Source organism: Rhinolophus hipposideros (genome assembly GCF_964194185.1).
Source record: "Rhinolophus hipposideros genome assembly, chromosome: X".
NCBI lineage: Eukaryota > Metazoa > Chordata > Mammalia > Chiroptera > Rhinolophidae > Rhinolophus > Rhinolophus hipposideros.
In genome coordinates this window covers 1,418,859-1,434,659 of record NC_138046.1, presented here as the reverse complement: position 1 = coordinate 1,434,659, position 15,801 = coordinate 1,418,859, and the positions used below count along the sequence as shown (strand labels likewise).

The window sequence follows — 15,801 nt, the reverse complement described above, 5'->3', positions numbered from 1 at the left end:
AGGCCTTGACCAGGTTACGTAACCTCCCTGAACCTCAGCTTCTTCGTCTCTCAACTGGGGAGAATGTACCAAGCCAGGGAGTTGTCGTCAGGGTTAGTTATTGTTGTATGTCCACAGTTCGTGTTCAACAAATGGTGGCTGTTATTATAAATTATCGTAGTAGCAGCCATAGTGAGGATGGTGACAGAATAGTGATCATTGTTGTGTGTATGAGAAATATTTGGGGATTTTGAACATGTGAATGGTTCCTTCACAACTGTAGGTTATCTTAAGTCTCTCATGTTGCAAAGCTAAAAAGTGACAGGTGCCAAAAATGCAAACACCCTGGGTTTTCCAGCTGTGGCATACTCCGCATTCATGGCTGGAGGGGAAAGTCACACAGTGCTGTCCCTTAATCAGTTCAAATCCTCTGCTTTCGTCTCAGGAGAGGTGAACGCTGAGGTCTGTGATGGTTTCATGACCCTGAGTTGAAAGCCTGGGAAAAACCCACCTGCCACTGTGCCCTAAGGGGAATGATCAAAGCCGGAGAGTCTTTGACAGCTTCCTGGACAATTCAAGGGCCCCTGTCACTCACCCCGTGGTGATGGGCAAGGACCCGAGTCCTCTCGCATCCTCATCTATGGAAAGGAAGAACCAAGGAATTCTGACCAAGCTGTTGGCAAATGCTTCTTGGCAAGAATATGGTGCTGCCGTCTCGGGAGCTGCCTGGGGGGTCCTTGGCTGCACCACTGATGTTCTGTATTTCCATCCTGCAGGTCACAACAGCCCCGCAGGCAGGGTGCCCCGCTCTGCCAGCTCAGACATCAGGCCCAGTCATTCTGTTCCAGAAGGTGTTTATGGAAGAGTTGCAGTTGGTCAGGAAGCGCAGTTCCCAAATCTCACCTCACCAGTACTGAGAAATCCTTCTAGTGATCTGGAAGAACCTCTCCAGACACGTGGTGGCACCAAGCCTCCTGGCATGGAGAGCATGGGAATGGTGTATAGTGTCCCCAGTTCTTGCAATGGACCGACAGAATCTACGTTCTCTGCTTCCTGGAAGGGAGATGCCTTCACATACATGACTCCAAGTGCCACCAGTCAGAGCAATCAAGTCAGCGAAAATGGAAAAAATCCTTCCTCTGGGAATTCGTGGGTCTCCCTGCACACACTGCCACCTCTGGTTCCTAAGGAGGCTGCGACCCTCTTTGTCACTCGTGATAACCCTGCAGGATGCAGTGGGCCAGCTGGCTACTCTGAGCACCCTACACACCGAAGGCAGGGATTGGAGCGACCTTTCAAGACCAGCCTTCTGACAGGTGGTACCTCAAGACTGGAGACAGGCCCAGGTGGGGCCAGCAGGTTCCGGGAGCGCTCACTGTCTGTGCCCACAGACGTGGACTGTGGAGAGGAACAGAAGGCCAGTGAAGCCTGTGCCCTGCCTTATGCCAGTACAAGTTCTGAGGGCAGTAACAGTGCTGACAACATTGCGTCCCTTGGTGCCCACCAGGAGGCCCAGCACAGAAGGCAGAGATCCAAGAGTATCTCACTTAAGAAGGCCAAAAAGAAGCCTTCGCCACCAACACGCAGTGTGTCGCTGGTCAAAGATGAGCCAGTGCTCTTGCCAGAAGGTGGGCAGGCACTACCCAAGGACCAGAGGCCCAGGAGCCTTTGCCTCTCCTTGGAACACCAAGGACATCACTCATCCCAGGGTCACCCAGCTGTGCCAACCTTCAAAGATCCAGAAGGGACACACTTCTCTCAGCACTGGTATCTTAGTGACTGGAAGTCTGGTGACACCTACCAGTCCTTGTCCAGTTCCAGCACTGCCACTGGCACCACGGTCATTGAGTGCACCCCGGTTCAGGGCAGCTCAGAGTCTCTTGCCTCCCCTTGCACGTCCAGAGCCACTACGCCTTCCCAACTCTCCATCGAGGTAGAGGCCAGGGAGGTGCCCTCCCCAGGAAGGCTCGCTGGGCTGATGTCACCCTCCAGTGGCTACTCTAGCCAGTCGGAGACACCAACACCTACTGTCTCCATGTCCTTGACCTTGGGCCACTTGCCCCCTCCAAGCAGCAGTGTCCGGGTACGTCCAGTGGTCCCCGAGAGGAAGTCATCACTACCCCCAACATCACCGATGGAGAAAATTTCCAAGTCACGGCTATCGTTTGACCTACCATTAACCTCTTCGACCCACCTGGATCTGTCTGGGATGAGTATCTCCATCCGAAGCAAAACCAAGGTGAGCCGGCATCACTCAGATACAAATTTTGGGGCCAAGCTGGCCCAAAAAACTAGCCCCAATCAGCCAATCATGCCCATGGTCACTCAGTCTGACCTACGTTCTGTTCGCCTGAGGTCAGTCAGTAAGTCTGAGCCGGAAGATGACATCGAGAGCCCTGACTATGCTGAGGAATCAGGAGCAGAAATCTTGACCTTGCCAGAGAGAAAGATGAAACCTCCCATAGCTGAGAAACCCCCACTGGCCCGAAGGCCTCCAAGCTTGGTCCACAAGCCAGCATCTGCCTCCGAGGAATACCCACTTACTTCGCCTACAGTGGCTATGACCCTTAAGAGCTCCAGTCAACACATGAGGCCACTCCCTCCAGACACCTACGTAGTAGCACGGAAACCAAAGTCCTCCAGCTTCCCTGAGGCTAGAAGCCCAGGGGGGTCAACAGCACCCTCATCTCTTGTTTTCACACCTTTTGTCAGTTCCTCTGGTGCTTTCTTCTCAGGAACACAGCAACCTCCCCAGGGAAGTACAGAGGATGAGGCCCCCAAGGTGAAAGCCCTGCCTGAAAGAATTAGCCTCCAGAGCCAGGAAGATGCTGAGAAGAAGAAAGGCAAGGTCCCACCTCCTGTACCAAAAAAGCCCAGTGTGCTGTACCTGCCACTCACGTCACCCACAGCTCAAATGGAGGCCTGCGTGGCCGAACCGAGGCTGCCTCTCAGCCCCGTCATCACCCTGGAGGAAGATGCCAAGTGTCCCCGTACCGGCGACCAGATGCAATCGCCTGGTACGAGGACAATTTCAACGTCACAAGCTGACGGTGAAAGGGAGGCGAGCCGTACAGGTTAGTAAACTGTCTGCTGGCTTTTTCCTTCAATCCCAGAAGAGATGAAGGTGAGGATGGAGTGCCAGTGCCCAGTGAGCCTCCCCCTAGGATGGCCAAGTCAGTGGAGGCACCTCTTGAGGGTTGGGCCTCACTGCCCTTGGCACCAGAACTGACCCAGGGGCAGATCTTCGAGGCCCAGACTGTCAGTCTACCGTGGAACCCCAGTGCTGAGATAGTGAAATGCAAGGTGGTCTTAGACCCTAGGACCTCAGCAGCCCATCGATCTAGTCAGGCATGCGTCCCCTGCCCAGGACTTCTCCCATTTCATGCACGGGACTCATGCCCTCCCAGGCTGAGTTCAAGTGCCATAGTGGGCTTGCAGGCTGCTGAAGCAGTGGATTGTGTTACCAGCAGCAGCCTTTCTTAGTGCTTTCCAGAGAAAAGGGAGGTCACTCTCTTGGATGGTTTGAGGTTAGCTCTTCCTGGCACAATAAGATTAGGCTAGATTATGGTTCTCATCCTTTGTTGGTTTTTCCCTGTCTCTTTTTCATTGTAGCAAAATACACGTAACAAAATTGACCATCTTAACCATTTGTAAGTGTACAGTTCAGTAGTGTTAAGTATATTCACAATGTTGACCGCCCATCAGCACCACCCATCTCCAGAGCTCTCTTCGTCTTACAAAACTGAAGTCTGTACCCACTAAACAACTGCCTAACTGCCCCCTCCCCCAAGTCCCAGGCAACCACTTGTCTGCTTTCTGTCTCTATGCACTTGAGTATTGTAGGGAACTCATACAAGTGGAGTCTTACACTATTTGTCTTTTTGTGATTGGTTTATTCCACTTAGTATGATGTCCTCCAGGTTCCATCCATATTTCTCATCCGTTTTTTAACCCTTTCCACCAAACATCAAAATCTTACAGCCATCCTTAAGCTGATTCGGGCTTTCAACATAAGTTAAATTATTGTGGCTAAAACACACAAACCAATCAAAGCCACAGGTCATTTTAGAATAGTCTCTCTCAGAGTCCACAGGCTCCTTCTGAGATTCAGCTAGGCCCCCTTCTCGCCCACTGATTACTGTTGCTTTAGATTGTTCTCAGCTCCTTAATTTTTAAAAGCAACACATTTTCAACAAGAACATGTTCAGGCAACGTGTTGTAACAAAGACACAGACTGATCTTTACCACTCAGTCCGCTTTGGCCAATCACTAAGCTTCTGAACAGCCTGTTCCTTTGCAAAATGGACACAGTAGGAGTCTCCACCCTGCTGCCCTTCTTTTGAACACCTGGAACACAGATGACAACGTGCTTTCTCCTAACTATTGTGGTCAAAGTCATTTCTTCTGGTTCTCATACTTAGGGAGCTCTATGGAACCCAGCACCGAAGAAAAAAGTGTAATCAGTGATAAGACAGCTGAATGGATTGCGGAAGACGATGACGACGTGTTTGTGGCTTCACGCACAACTGAAGACTTATTTACCGTGATACACAGGTCTGGACCAATTGTCTTAATTCCTCTTGTAATCACCTTTCCTTTTTACACCACCAGACAAACTGCTACCTCTAAGCAGCCACCAGAATTGAAACTGGAGACTATAGTTCAGATATAGTTTCACATACGTGAAAGCAGTCCAGGGCGTCACTTCGCCAATTCACTCACATCTCTGGGTGAAGTGGAGGAGGGGCGGGGGGGGGGGGGGGGGGAAGGAGAACCAGGTGCCCAGTGAGAGGCCCCTCGTCTCCTAGCAACCGCAAGGCCTATTGTGACTCCATCTGCCGTCTCACAGCTGTGTGTGTAGTCACAGACATTTAACCCTTCACAGAATTCCTTGTACCAAAAAATCTGATCAAGAAGTGAAGTGAGGCACCAGGTTGAGTATCAGAGCAGGAACTTAGGCAAATGGTGAACAGATGGGGAGCCAGTTATTGGACAGGGCACAGAGCAGGGAGCTGGTGAGAGGGAAACTCCAGGAGCCCAGTTATTAGAATAGAATCGGCTCCCAGGCTGTCTTGATTCACAATCACTGAGCTACTCGCCTCAACTCCTTAAATTCTTCTCTGGTCCCAGAACCCGGACAGGCACAGGACAAGTGGCTCCAGATGCGAGCATTGAAAGGAGTCCGTGGGAGGGGGCGGGGGGTCCAAGGACTTAGTGGTGACGGGAAAGCTGGTGAGTGAGACTACATAGAAGTTCCCAGATCGTGTCACTGACGTTCACTGACATTGATGAAGTTGTATGAAGCATTAGGAAATGTCCACTGCACGAATTCACTCAAAGTCAACCTTCCGTTATTTAGGTCCAAAAGAAAGCTGCTTGGCTGGAAGGAGCCTGGCGAGTCCTTTGCCGGAGGCAGCAGACCGAGCTCTCACTCACCAATAAGGAACACAGCTGAAGTGCCAGTCATCAGTGAGCCGGCGGCCTGTGCCAGCCTCGATGCTGGCAGAAACGATGATTTCAAAGCCTTGCTACAGAAGAAGGGAAGTAAGGCAACGCCCAGGTCCCGCCCCTCAGCAGCCGAACTGCTGAAGACCACTAGCCCACTGGCTCGGAGAATTATTGCACAGTTTTCAAAGGACTACGATAGCACCGACAGCCCCAGTACCTAAGGCGCAGGTCGAGGAAGCAGGCTTCAGTGAGTAGACCTGAGCAGAGAAGGGGGAACAGAAAGGCTTTTCAAAAGAAACCATGCAAATAACAAAAGAGCCTACGTTTCTTTGACGTTAGCTCACACTCTGGACAGCAGGACAGAGACCACTTTATCTAGAACTGAAATCATCAGGCACTTTAATCATCCTCAGACATTTTACATTTTCATACTTCAAATCTTGCCATTACTTACTACCGACTTTCTCCTTATTTCCCCCAAGAAATTCTCAGATGCAAGGGCACAGGTGCCATCTTTTCAATCAATGACCCTGCTGCTCCTGTCACTGAGGGAGGGGCACAGTGCGAGAGCAGATTGGGGGCTACCACACCTGGGGCCACAGGGAGCCATTGCTGATTATTCGCTTTCCTGCGAGGCCTTGATGACCACAGTTTATGTCTCCCCCTCAAGACGTTTGCAGGTGTGCACTTATTTCAGTATGGGGTTGATTGGATGGCTTTTGTCGTGCAAAATATGAATATGACTCTGTCCTGAACTTCATGCCTTTTTCAGTTTGATTGTCTACACGGAGATCAGGGTGACGAGTTTCAATAACATACAGACCCTTCCCCCCACCCCTCAGCTAGAAAAGGTCAGGACTGGGTTGCTTTGGATGAACCAAGCTCAGCCGATGAACGTGGCTGCCATTTGTTCACGCCAATCCAAGGAAACTCACACATGCGCCTTGAGATCCTTCAAGTGTCTGCCAACGATAGCTAGGACCTGTGCCCAGCTTATGCTGCATTCTAAGAACTCTCATTTCACTTGCATGTGACACCCGTTACAGGAAGTGACTAGCTGAAGGAACAGCATCATCAAAGGCTAATGGAGGAGAGAAAGTGAGTGTAACTTGCCCGCCACCATTCAGCTCAAATTGCACTTTGTGTTTGGTTGGGTTTGGTTTGGTTTAAAGGAAGTTTTATTCTGATGCAAATCTGAGAACACATAGAAGAAAAGGATACATCCAGAACTTAAAAAGGAAGCCTTGCAAGTTGCTATGGCCCAGAACACAAAAAAGGGCTACTTTTTGCCATTTAGTTTCTGCTATTTGACCAACTTGCAGTTAACCCATGTAGGGGAGACTGTAAGAACTGAGTTAATGGGATGCTGGTGGAGCCCCAGAACAATCATTGTGACCCCTCCTCCCCCACCCCACAGCTTATAGGCCCTAACTATTCTTGTCAGTTCAATTTTCTAAGCAAAGCAAGAGCAGTGATTCATTTGATTTTCATATGTCTGGTCTCTGGGAGGTTGGGGGAAAAACAGACAAAGCAGTGAACAAAGAAAACTGGCTGACCAATAATGGTGGGTTAATTGCCCACCGTTCCCAAGAGGGAGAAAGAAATCAAATGAAATTGTAGCCTGCTTCACAGAGGGTTCCCCGATACCTTCCTCCTTCACACCCCACCTCCCCACCTCACACCCCCTTTACCCCACCCCCCAACAGAGTCATTGGCGAACCTCCTGGAGGATGCAGAAACTGCCCCAGAGACAAGCAGATCTTGATTTTGATAGGTCACATTGCTCACCAATGAGAAGCAAGCTCTTAGCTCAGCGGCCCATGGTCCAGTGGACAGAACAGCTGAAAAACCACACTGAGTGCTAGAAGACTTGGACCCCTCACACAGAAGCCCTAAGCCTAGGCCCTCGGTTGGTACAATTCTGAATCCTAGGCTTCTGAGTACATGTCAGGCCCCGCAACACCCCTGCAATCAGCACTTCCCCCAATTTAGACAGCAGCCACTTAAAATAATAAACAGCAAAAGCTCAGTTGCTTTTGAAACATTCAAACCATTTGGTTTGAAGGTCCTGACGAAATTTCAGTGGTGTTGCGTGAAATCAAATAGATTCATTCCTGGCCTTTATTTGCATATAAATGCCACACTTGTCTGCCCCAGACTCAGAATTCCAAAAGACAGAAACATTTTGCTGTGTAGGGAAATGAAGGGGTGTTTGTGCTTTTCCCTGACAATGGTGAAGGGCGGCCAGGCCTTTCTCCTAGGGAACTATTATGAATAGCTGAACTCTAAAGCCAAGTTTGAGACTCGCATGCTATCGGACTTGTTACTTCTGCTGATTTTTCTGGAAGCTTCTTGTTTGCTACTTACTTCTGGTGGGATTTGCCTCTCCCCTCATCTTGCTACCTCTGGTAGTTTTCCCAAAGGACTCTAAGCGACCTTCCCAGACACCTTAGCGTTTTTCAATTACCTTGAGTCTTGCGTTCCTGTACAATTCTCTGTTTGGCTGGAATTTTTAGAACATCTTCTGTGTCATCACAGTGGCCCTCAAATGCCCAGTGGTTTTCCCAGTAGCACAAGAGGATTTGGGGCAGAGCTGGAATGGTCGGAGGTAACGCTGAGGACCGGAAAGACAGTGTTACGATTATCAAGGAGAGGAGAGGCGGAGTGTTAGGAGTAGGAAACATGTTGGCGGTTATGTTCAAGTGTATCTGCCCCCTAAGGCACATAGCTCGTTCTTGCTGCCTTCTGCCGAGATGGGGAAAGAGAGTTGGTGTTACAATAATCGATAATCGAGTGAATTGGTAGCCAAGAGTGTTTTGCACTTGGTGGGTATTCGTTACATATTTGTGCTTTCCATGTTGAGGATAGAAAGCCAGTCATTCTGAGCATGACAGGAAGCTTTGCTGGTGTCTCCTGGCCTTTGCCTGCCTCGGTCTCTCTCCTGGGCTCTCACCTGGCCCTAAGTTGTCCCTCAGCCCCAAGTCCTGTGAATTCATCCGTGGTCGACAGTTCACCCGTTAAGGAGGCAAGGCCACAGGCAGCAAAATAGTTCATGTGCACAAATCGACCAGCTGATCTGGACATATCACCTTGACTGTGCAAAGACAGAGCAGTTTCTACAGCAAGGATTTTCCCAGACACCCATTGTAACTGTCTCGACACGTGGATCGGAGTGCGGTCCACTGTACCTACCAGTCTCGGCAGATCCAGCCATGCATCTGCCTTCTTCCTCATAAACCAACTAGTCCCTAAAAAGTCAAGTGCATGGCCAGTGCTCTGTTCCTCCCCAGTGCAGCCTTTCATTATTACCACGTTTGTAACACAATGGTGAGCTGTCCCTTTAATATGATTTGCCAGGGCCAGGACTAGAGTGAGGTGGCTGAGGGGCTTGGGGTGCAAAATTTAAGGAGGCGCCCACTGTCAGGGCTGTGCAAGTGCCTTACCCTGGTCCTGGCCCTGCGTTCACACTCCATAAAGTAGTATCAGTTACTCTCCTTCCTGTGAACAAGTATGGTCCTTCTGATTTGGGGGGTGGTACCCCCATCTGTGGTTGCACCAAATGTTTATCGCTATTTTTCCACTCCTATAAACCTTTGTATGCCTCTACATCACAGACTCTTCAATATTATCCAAAAACATGGTTGCTTTCTACATAACGTGCTCCAGGTGACAAGTTAGCACCCATTTGAGTAAGGAAGGCCGACCGGAATAGCCCATCAGCAAAATCATGAGTGAGCTGGGATCCTCGGCTCCTCTTTCCATCCCATTCTCCCCACACCTTGCTTTCCAGCACCCATTGTCCCGAGTGCCTCCTAGTTTGTTCTCTTCCCAGCTAAGAAAAGTGTGCTCTCAGGAAAGGGCTAAATTCAAGGCTTAATGCTACCTCTTCTGAGGGTCGTTTGCAGTTTGACAGGGGAAAAGCCTTAAGCCAAAGGAATGAAGTTCTACTTGTAGAATTTTAGGCATAAGTTAGTGGCAGAACTGTGTTTTTCACCGTGGAAAGGCCAAATTCCCTGACAGCTAACTGCAGAATGTAGGGAAATACCGTGATCTCCTGCAGTGCCACCAAGGGACTCTCAGAAATGGCTACAAAAAGCCACTGAAAAGGCCTAGGTAATTCATTTGTACATAAGCATTTTTACACAGATGGAACTAATGCTATTTATCATTTGAGTAAACACGCAAGGATTTAAAGAGTTTGTGAAAATGTGTCCTGTTTGTGAAAGGTCAGACTGTTGCAATATTGTCCGATCAATGTCAGTCATCCAGCATTGGTGGTGATTGTTAAACTGATTGGAGGTACAGCTTTACTGAACGCAAACCCCTGCTCCCCCCATTCTTGTTTTGCGCTATCACCTCAGCTTGGTGTGAGAATGAGACCAGTTCCTCCAACGCCTTTGCGTGCATTTCGGCTCCAAGTGACTAAGATATTAGGGATTTCAAAGGACAAGAGAATCACTTTGTGAGGAGTGTAAATGTCTATTACATTGCTTTGTACACCTGAAACTAATAAGAAAAAAGGACAAGAGAGTGGGAAAGAGGTAGAAAGAGCCACGTTCATCAAAGGGCAGCAAAAATTACAATGATTGAAATAATGATATGAAATGAACAATGTTTTAGAATACTCTGAAACAGATTTATAGAGGAACACAGTAGCAAATGGTTATACACACACATTTGAGACGCTTTTGATATTTTTAGCGAAAAGGAGTTTGCATAAGTCATGGGTTATGTGAAATAGGTACATACTCTTGTTCAGTCAAGCCCCCAATGGAAGCAAGTGGTTCTCAAAGTGTGGCCGCAGGACGAGCAGCGCAGCAGCCCTGGGCTGTGAGTGTGAGTGTGAGTGTGTGTGTGTGTGTCTATTCCAGTGATGTGACTTCTTCAGCCCTTGAATCACTATAGCCACAACTGTCCCAATAATCCCAATTTTCCCGTCATTTCTGCTGTCGTTACAGTAATCAGTCTCTGGCTAAGTGCTGTAGATTGTCATATTGGTCAGGCATATGTTGTTTGGTGTGAAGAAATTATCAGATTGAATCAACTACTTGTGCACTCTCCACACATCTAGTCTGATTTTGGTTTACAATTTTTTTTTCATTCACAAATATAAAAAAGGAAAAGGTATTGTGTTGGTTGGGGATTGCCAACCATTAAATACCTATCTTCACCATGGTGGCTGTTTTCTAGAAGGGCTCTGGCAGAAGTATATTTGATTTTAAGATTTTGCCTAAATAGTGGAATTTGGTATCTACAAATCCACAAACAAAATATGAACTGGAACAACCAGTTAACCCCTCTCAGCCTCTCTTTAATGCCAAGCTTTATAGAAATGTATCCCTTATGTGGTGTTGAGCTTTTTTAATGTCCCGTTTTATAAAATGTTATGCATGCAAACACAATGCTTGTTGTACAAGTCACCTCAAACTCGTTTCCTCCGCCGTATGTATGATGGTGAAGAAATATCAATATGTATGTTCTTACCTCTCCTGATCGATTGTAAATTGCAAATCTTCCCATTCATTTTAAAATGAGATATATTTACTCTGGCTAGTAGTTAAAATTTTATTCTTTTTATTATATTTCATTGCTACTTTTTTCTACTGCCTTCAACGCTTACTTTGGGGAATATTTCTTATTTCTAGATTGTTGTATTTATCTTATTTCTATATTTATCTGTAGTCACGGAATGTTAGAGCCAAAAGGGACCAACTTCTCATTTTACAGATGAGGAAGTGAGGCCCAGAAAGGTCAAATAACTTTACATAAGGTCCCACAGTGGCAGGGCCCGGCCTCAGTCTCCTGCCTCTGGATCCAGTGTTTTTTCATGTAAAGCACTACATTTATAGAAGACCTAGAGCTGGCATCTACTTCTATGACACATGAATTTCCCAGGTATCTCAGTGTACTGACACCTATGCTTGAAGGAAAAATGCTCAAGAATTCTTTAGTTCATGAATCCAAAGGCAAAACTGATTTGCAGTTTAGAAACATTGATTTCCTTCCAAATTCAATATGTGCTCTACTTCGTACAATGGATGTTTTCCTTAAAAGTTGTTTGAAAAATGAATTTTTTGAATCAAATTCCATTTTTAAGGAGAGAAGCTTCCTGTGTAAGGGAATCTTCTGGTGATTTCTTTTGAAAATCAAAGAATCCTCTTGTCAATGCCTCTCTTTTTCTTTCCCAGTGTGAACTTTTCTAATTGGTGTTTGTTTAAAGTAGGGCAAGCCAATATAGGCTTTCCTAGAGTCTACTCTATCCTTTCCTTCTTACACTTTATGAGATATTCTCAGACTGTTAGATGCTCATGAGATTATTACTTGTGTTCTAGAAACTTCACCAAGCTTGATATTTTGTCAATCCCTGGGCTCAAACTCTATGTCCATCTTATCAAACAATAACAGAATTCCGTAATCAGCAGTGAGCTCTGCATGCAGTCTCTTTTCCAGAACATTCTTTGCCTAATGCTCTTTAGTGTGACTCTGTCTTTAGCTGTTCTTGGGTGTCCTTCCATAGTTCATGCATACCTCACTATTCTGTGGAGTTGTAGGGAGTGCCCCTTTAGGACTGTATTAGTCATATGGAGTGGTATTTCCAGTCTCTTCCATCGTTCCCTTGTTTCTCCTAGACCTCTCTGGTTTCCCTTTTCAAGAATGTTCAGGTGTAGCAGGTTAGCTCAGTTGGTTAGAGCGCGGTGCTTGTAGCATAGCACCAAGGTTGCCGGTTCGATCCCCACATGGGCCACTGTGAGCTGCGCCCTCCTTAAAAGAAAAAAAAAAAAAAGAATGCTCAGAGATTGGTGGGATTTTCCCCATCATGTAGACCAGGGGTGACAAACTTTTTCTGTAAAGGGCCATATAGTAATTTTTTAAACTTTGTGGACCACACATGGTCTCAGTAGCAAATCTCCCTCTTTGTTGTTTATTTGTCTGACATTTAAGAAGATGTTTTTACAACTTAAAATACGTAAATACCATTCTTAGCTGTTGGGTCATAAAAAGCTTGTCATAGTTTGCTGACCCCTGGTCCAGACCATCTTCTAAGACAGGCACCTCCGTGACCTGCCCATGTGATAACCACATTGTGTACTGGATAATGTGGCTCACTGCCCTCCCACCTACTGCACTGTCAGACCAGTCTACACAGAGGTGGGTGGAGAGGGGCTGCATATGACAACCATCACTCTCCAATAGGCGCCCTTTATGTGTCTCTCATTCTCTCTCTCTCTCTCTCTCTCTCTCTCTCTCTCTCTCTCTCTCTCTCTCTCTCTCCAGTTCTCTCTCTACTTCTCTAGTTGTCTCTCTCTCTCTCATCTCTATTTCTCTAGTTGTCTGTCTCTCTAGTTGTCTGTCTCTCTAGTTCTCTCGCTAGTTCTCTCTCTCTAGTTCTCTCACTCTCTCCCCTCATTGTTTTCTCCAGACATCTTGTCCTAGTTATTCAATGTGCCTCTGCTTCCTCGAGTTTCGGGTAAGATGGCAGGGAAGAATGGATTTCTGAGCTTTCTTATGTCTTTTGTCCCATCATTAATCCCCAAACTGTGGTTGAGGACCCCTACCCTGGGTCACCTGTCCCACTCTGCCCCATACTGTCATCACGAATTTAGGAGCTGTTCTAGACTCAGCCCCACCAAGAAAACCAGTGACTACAGAAGGTATTCTGTGCCCCCAGTCTTCCCTGCCTCCGGGGCTCTGGCCCCCTGGGATGGACTCCTAGGGATGGCCTCCTGCTTCTTGGATTCCTTAAAGCTTCTTCACATCTCCATTTTGGTTCATGTCTACTTCTAATACTACTTGAGAATATAAACCTCAGAGTCACATTTTCATATTTGCTCGCATAAACACAGAGGTGGGGGATACGAGTGATGAGATATGTGCCTGGGTGTGTGAGCGTGGTCTCTCCACGTGGACTTTGAAGGCCCCATTGCCTAATGGAGCTCTCTCACACACACATACACACTCACACATACCCCTTCCAGTGCTCACAGCAGCTCTCTGGTCCAGGTCCAGATCTGATGGAGCTGGTCAAGGAGGTGGGGGCTCCTGAGGCATTTGCCTTTTCTTGTCTTTCTGCTGGTTTGCGCTGGCTTCTCCTAGGAAATCACTGAAGAAGCTCCTGTGTGGCAGCTCTGGACAGGCCGACATACAGAGAGCTAGGACTTTCGTTCTATCAGGACTCACTCACTAGGACATAGCTCCCAGGCTGTAGGTTTCCTGTGTTCGGGTCTTTAGCTTCCTTTCTGTCATTTGAGCCCAGGGATCTATGCACTTACTGACATCTAAATTTTAAGAAGTCAGAGACATGAGTTACCTTCAGGATTTCCTGATTTGAAAGCATCTGTGAAACAGTTTCTTTCTGCCTTTGGTCTAAGACTTCCAGACTTAGGAAGGGAACCAGACTTATACCTTGGACTCTAAACCAGCAAAAGTACTACACTTGCCAAAAGCAAAATGAAGGAGGAGGATTGGCTAGTCCTACTATGCACTTACAGGTCCATGCTTACTGAGTGCCAACAGTGCACTTCAGAAAAATCAGGGAGACAGGAATTTACAAACCAGCATCCTGAACTGGAAGGCAGAGATGAGACAGCAGACAGTAGGACAGATCAGAAGTCCAATCTTCCTAGAATCCCAACACAAAATGGAAGGGAACCCTCTGTGGGGTGATATTACAAAGGCTTTTTCTTGTCTTCCTTTTTTCCTTTCTTTCTTTCTTCTTTTTAAACAAAAGCATTCCTTACTGGCTTGCTACCAGCAATTGAACTGTATTCTTTATATAGCTAGAGCTGTTTGTGTCTTCTTAAAATAAACAACTTCTGTTAAAACCGTTTTCTGTTTCACTCTCTGGTTTTCATTGTAGCAATAATGCCTTTATTCAGACAGTAAGCCCAGGTTTTAGCGACCACACAAGTGTGGGGCCCACACACATGGAATCTGATTCTCCCCCACCCCCAGTACCCAAAACAGACACAGCAAGCCAGGAACCTGAGCTACACAGGCCGGTAATCCGTGTTCGAGGAGTCATCTCAGGGGCTCCAGTTCAACTGCGGATGGAGGCAACAAGGGGTGAAGTGGGCGGCTGTTGCAGGCTCCTGAGGGGAGGCGGTTGCCATAGCAACTGCTCAGGGCTGCACTTCCTCTTTGTTCTCCGGTTCAATGTAGCCACCCAGCAGGGCAGTCAGAGTGAGTGTGGGCTAGGAGCAAACAACGCAGACCAGATGTGGCGCAGATCACCTCTATCCCACGAGGTGCGAAGGTGTGGTCCCCCCAGGCAGGTGGTGTCAACTCCCACCCCAAAGGAGCTTTGTTTCCTGTTCCCAGCGTCCTTGTCTCCCCAGGCCCCGTGCTAGCTCATATCCACAGACAGCAAGCGGCTGTTCTTCCAAAAAGACACAAGAGCTGGGAAAAACCTAGGCAGTTTACAAGGGAAGGGAGAGAGGCTGGGGCTCCTCTCGGACATTAACAGGTATTCAGATTTAAGACCAAGGCCAGAGAAGGAGGCTGGCTCCAGGTGGGCGTCGTGCAAGCACTACCTTGGTGGGACCCTGCAGTTCAGGGTCAGAGCCTCCCAGGGTCGCCACACCATGATTTGGGGAGCTTTAAGGGTCTGAGTCACACTGAGCAAACTCAACAGACACATCAAGGACCGAGTCCAGTGTATTTATTAACAAGAGAGAGAGCACACCTTTGAAGCACAGGCCATACACAGGAGGCCTGGAGCCTGAACTGAGCTCACACACCGTGTGGAGTCTTAGGGAATGCTGGAAGGATAGACATCTGTGGGAGAGAATGGAAGGAGACAGGCTTAGGCAGGACAAAAGGACAGTAAGGCAGACGCCACAAAGCCTCAGCTCAGTCCATGGCGTTACAATGACCTGTCAGCTTTGTCCTGCGCGGGGCCAAAGGGCCCGATCTTGGGTAAAGTAACCTCCAGCTAAGGCAATCCCGAAGGAGATGACAGCTTGTGCGGACAGAGTCCCAGAGAGCAGTTTCCAGGCTCTCAGCCTCACGTGGAAAGGTGCTGGCTCAGGTAGTAGATGGTCATCAGCTGTGACTAGTTGGCCATCAGCTGTTAGGCATTAGCCACTGATATAACTGCCCTGGCTACAATGGTTGGTTGGTTGGTTGGTTGGCAGAGAAGAGGACGGCGGATTTTGTGGCTCCTGCTTCCTGTGTCTCCAACCCAGCTGCCAGCAAGAATATAGTGGTATGACTCCCCTATCTATGGCTCCGTTGGTGTTCCTTTTGTGTTCTTCACCATATCCTGTGTTCTTGTGTGGGGAGCGGGAGCTGAGACCCTGCATGACACAGCTACAGAAGATTCTTTGCTGACAATACTCCCAGGAGTGGGGGAATCAAGCCCCCACTTGACAGGAC

General features: G+C 47.9%; 1 protein-coding gene across 4 annotated transcripts in view; it reads left to right on the top strand.

Annotated features, from left to right (window-relative positions):
- Positions 1-14,253, top strand: part of NHSL2 (NHS like 2) — an 88,356-nt gene extending 74,103 nt beyond the window's left edge. For all 4 annotated transcript variants that reach the window (XM_081041696.1, XM_081041693.1, XM_081041694.1 and 1 more), the window contains 3 exons: positions 756-3,053; positions 4,401-4,533; positions 5,339-14,253. In XM_081041696.1, the coding sequence (XP_080897822.1) occupies positions 959-3,053; positions 4,401-4,533; positions 5,339-5,648 (2,538 nt within the window). In that variant the 5' untranslated portion in view covers positions 756-958 and the 3' untranslated portion in view covers positions 5,649-14,253. The remainder of the gene's footprint in view (positions 1-755; positions 3,054-4,400; positions 4,534-5,338) is intronic.
- Positions 14,254-15,801: the final 1,548 nt, after the last annotated feature.